A 3,458-nucleotide genomic window follows, 5' to 3' on the forward strand; every position below is an offset into this window, starting at 1 on the left:
ATTGACATAATTCTTTTTTATTTTGGTCATATCGCATACATGTCACATTATAACACTACATGTGTTTTTAATCTTCAGCACGCATTTATTGTGCGATATTCCAAAGCGCAGCGTATAATTTTACTATTTTTGTCTGTGCACAAGCTTATAAGACGTGTGTAACTCTTGCAGCTGGTTAGTGATATCTATTAGTCTTTGGGTTGATTGAGGCTTACAGGAATTATATTACTTTCTACCACACTGCACAGCCAGGCAGATAAACACCCTTATTTCCTGGTTTTGCAAAGCTACTTTTATGTCGCATGTCTGTCTGCTAATTGGGCAACAAATCGGCATAGTCACCTTTGCAGAGGGGTGACCCAGAAACCTGTGAAGCTGAACCAGAAAGTGGTAGAACTTTTTCATTCTGTCTGTACAAATCACAAGAGTGGCTAAATAGTTACAAGTCCTTTGGGAGATTAAACAATAAGCATGTTTTTATTTGTGTTTTTGTCTGGAGGTTTGCTTTATGTAGGTTTTTAATTTCTCTAGTGTATCTGGATGGGATGTTGCTTGTGTTTGTGGTTTGTGCAGCGTGGTAGTCGGTACTTATTAGACATCAGATGTTTCTTGTGGCCAATAAACGGCCATTCTTCCTTTTTAATGATCTCATCCCACTACTTCAGAAATATTCATAAGTGTTAATCTTTGACATCTACTCTCCTCTACTGTGAAATATGGCTTTAAAAACCATATGGCTAAAACTTTTTTGGCCATACTTCTTTTTTGGGTTATGGGAGTTAACTTGTGCTCTCCTGTAACCAATAATCAATCAGCTGATGTCACTGGGCCACCCTGATGACAGATGTCTCACCAGCAGCCAGCTTAGCAGCTGAGAGTCAAAGCTAGCTGCTCCTGCCCCCTCCCCAGCTTGGCGCAACTGTGAGCCCTGGAGGGGCAAAGCAGAGAGCGGTAACTGACTGTCATTGCTCTCTGCTCAGAGCAGACTGAGAGCTGGTCAATCGTGGTCATGTACTTGCTCAGTTCTCAGGCATAGAGTGAAGAACAGCTGCAGCAAGGAGGCAAGTATTAATGTGGTTTTATTTTTTTTTCTACTATTCCCAAGTTTTTTTCTTTAGGCTTACAAAATCAAACCATGTAATTTTACCAGAGGTATCCAAATTGTGTGCATGTGACTGTACAAGTAACAGGATTGGTCCTCATTCTTTTTTCCTTTTTCCCATTTTCCCAGCTCTTCTGGACTTACATCCAGGCCATGCTGACCAATCTGGAGAGCTTGCCACTGGAGAGGATCCACAGTATGCTAAAGATGTTTGTAATGACTGGTCCTGTGGTGACAGAGATAGATATTCAGGAGCTCCAGGGCTATCTGCAGAAGAAAGTCAGTGACCAACAGCTTGTGTACTCTGGAGGGGTTTACAGGTTACCCAAGAACTCCAGCTAACGTTCAGACACCATAGTTGAGATGCACAGACTTTTTCATTTTTTGTTTACCAGCATTTGAAAGTGGTCAAGGCCTGCGATCAGCACTGAGAATACCTGGACAGATCTTGTGCTTTGTCTGTCTGGTTTAGAGTTTTCTGAATTTTGTGTAACTGGTTCTATAAAATTTACATTTTTGGACCTCTAACTTGAATTTGAAGTATTGGTTACTCTAGACTTTGACAGTATTGAAGGAAAAATCTGAGCAATCTCTGATAATGGGCCCCAGGGCGTAGAAACTAAAGCCTTACTTCAGGTTTTAGGGAACATACAGTTTATACAACGCCCACATTCACAGCATGTGATGGTGAAGTAAATAGTTCATTTGGACCACCTCGGTCCAACCAAACTGTTTAAACCTCACTGGGAATCGGCTTTAAAGCTGAAATTTTTAGCACCAACGAATCTAGTTATGTGTTTACATTTGATTATAGATATGTTCTTGAACCTGTCTTGGTATCATCCCCTGCACAGCAGCACTCAGACTGGAAGAGGAAAGGACAGCAGCTGGAGCCAGTCAGGCTTTGCTGCATGAAAATTTGCTGACAGTAAGAGCAAGCAAAGCAATGACATCGGTTGCAGTACTTTCTGTCACTGGCTGAAGGGGGAGAGGTGACTTAGGAGTCAAAACATCAAATGTATGAGTACAATGTCTGTGATTTTGGTGTTTAAGTGGTTAAACTGTATTGTATTCATGGAGAATTATTCAAACTACTAATTTTGACGCCCATAAAGCATCGTATAGCTGCATTCTGGGACTTCTGAATGAAGATCTTATATGAATAGTGCTTGGCTGTAGCTGTAAACAAGCCAGCACTGTCTTTAAGGTCAGCATTCTTAGACTGGAGATCAAAAAGGAAACTTGTCATGACAAAAATATGGGCAATGCTTTTGCTGACCTGAAAATTCTAATTGCATGGCTGTCTTTGGTTCAGTACTTTATTTAGAGTTGTAATAATGGAGTTGCTTTTCTAAAACTGGAGAGTTCAAAATCTGGAGCAGCTGTGTATGTCAGCCAATCGGCTTTCAGTATTTTTTGTCAAAGCTTAATTGAACAAGCTGAGTGACTATCATGCACAGCTGCACCAGATTGTGCGCAGTCCAGGTTTAGTAAATCAACACCACTGTGACAATCATCCAGCAAGTGCAGTCACAGCACCTGATCCACATACCTCTTCCAGGACAGTGACTCGCATTTCTGAAACCAGAACAACCAGGTAACTAGAATTTTAAGGATGGGTTCACATCAATGCGATTCCAGATATTGCATGTGATTTGCATTGCTGAGCACATCACATGCAATGTTTGTGCCATGCAAATTCAGCCATACAATTTGTATGGTTGAAATCGCAACGCATTTGCACCAAAATGGTGCAGGACCCTTTTTTTGGTCTGCACTGGAATCTAAATGCATGGGTGTTCATATCTATGCAATCTGATTCAACAGTTCGCACTGCATTATGTGAAGTTATCTGGGGGTGTCACTTCCTTTCTATTGACATCTGCAGTGGATTGCAGAGAACAGTGTAAATTGCCTGCGAGTCAGATGCGATGCGGGAACCCCCCCACAGGAATCGCGCTGGTTTCAGCATTGCACCAGTGTGAACCGATACCTTATCCTTAATGACATTTTCCATTAATAGCTTTAGGGGTACTGTAAGAACTTATGAAATGTTTTTTTTTTTTTTTGTACACTGTCACTTTTGCATAAAATAGAAAAATCATTTTGTAATTAAAAGTTACTGAAATGTTTTGCACTGTGATCTGTTCTCATTTAGGATTTTTTAGGATGTTCCCAATGCTGCAGCTGTTGCCTGATTATCCCCCCCCCCCCCTTCTTTAGCAGCTGTTGGCTTGTAGTTCCCAAATAACTACATGGTGCTGTGGAGCACACTGGTAGTTCATTGATTCTTCCTTGTCGGTGTATCTGTTTGCCTGTATGGGCACGCAGATGCACCTACAGGTCTGCAGAAGAC

At 41.3% G+C, this 3,458-nt stretch overlaps 1 protein-coding gene across 1 annotated transcript in view; it reads left to right on the top strand.

Annotated features, from left to right (window-relative positions):
- Positions 1–3,234, top strand: part of ANAPC2 (anaphase promoting complex subunit 2) — a 27,454-nt gene extending 24,220 nt beyond the window's left edge. Inside the window, exon 13 of the mRNA XM_040324606.1 lies at positions 1,232–3,234. Within this exon, the coding sequence (XP_040180540.1) occupies positions 1,232–1,444 (213 nt within the window). The 3' untranslated portion in view covers positions 1,445–3,234. The remainder of the gene's footprint in view (positions 1–1,231) is intronic.
- Positions 3,235–3,458: the final 224 nt, after the last annotated feature.

This window comes from Rana temporaria, chromosome 9 (genome assembly GCF_905171775.1).
Source record: "Rana temporaria chromosome 9, aRanTem1.1, whole genome shotgun sequence".
In the NCBI taxonomy this organism is placed as follows: Eukaryota; Metazoa; Chordata; class Amphibia; order Anura; family Ranidae; genus Rana; species Rana temporaria.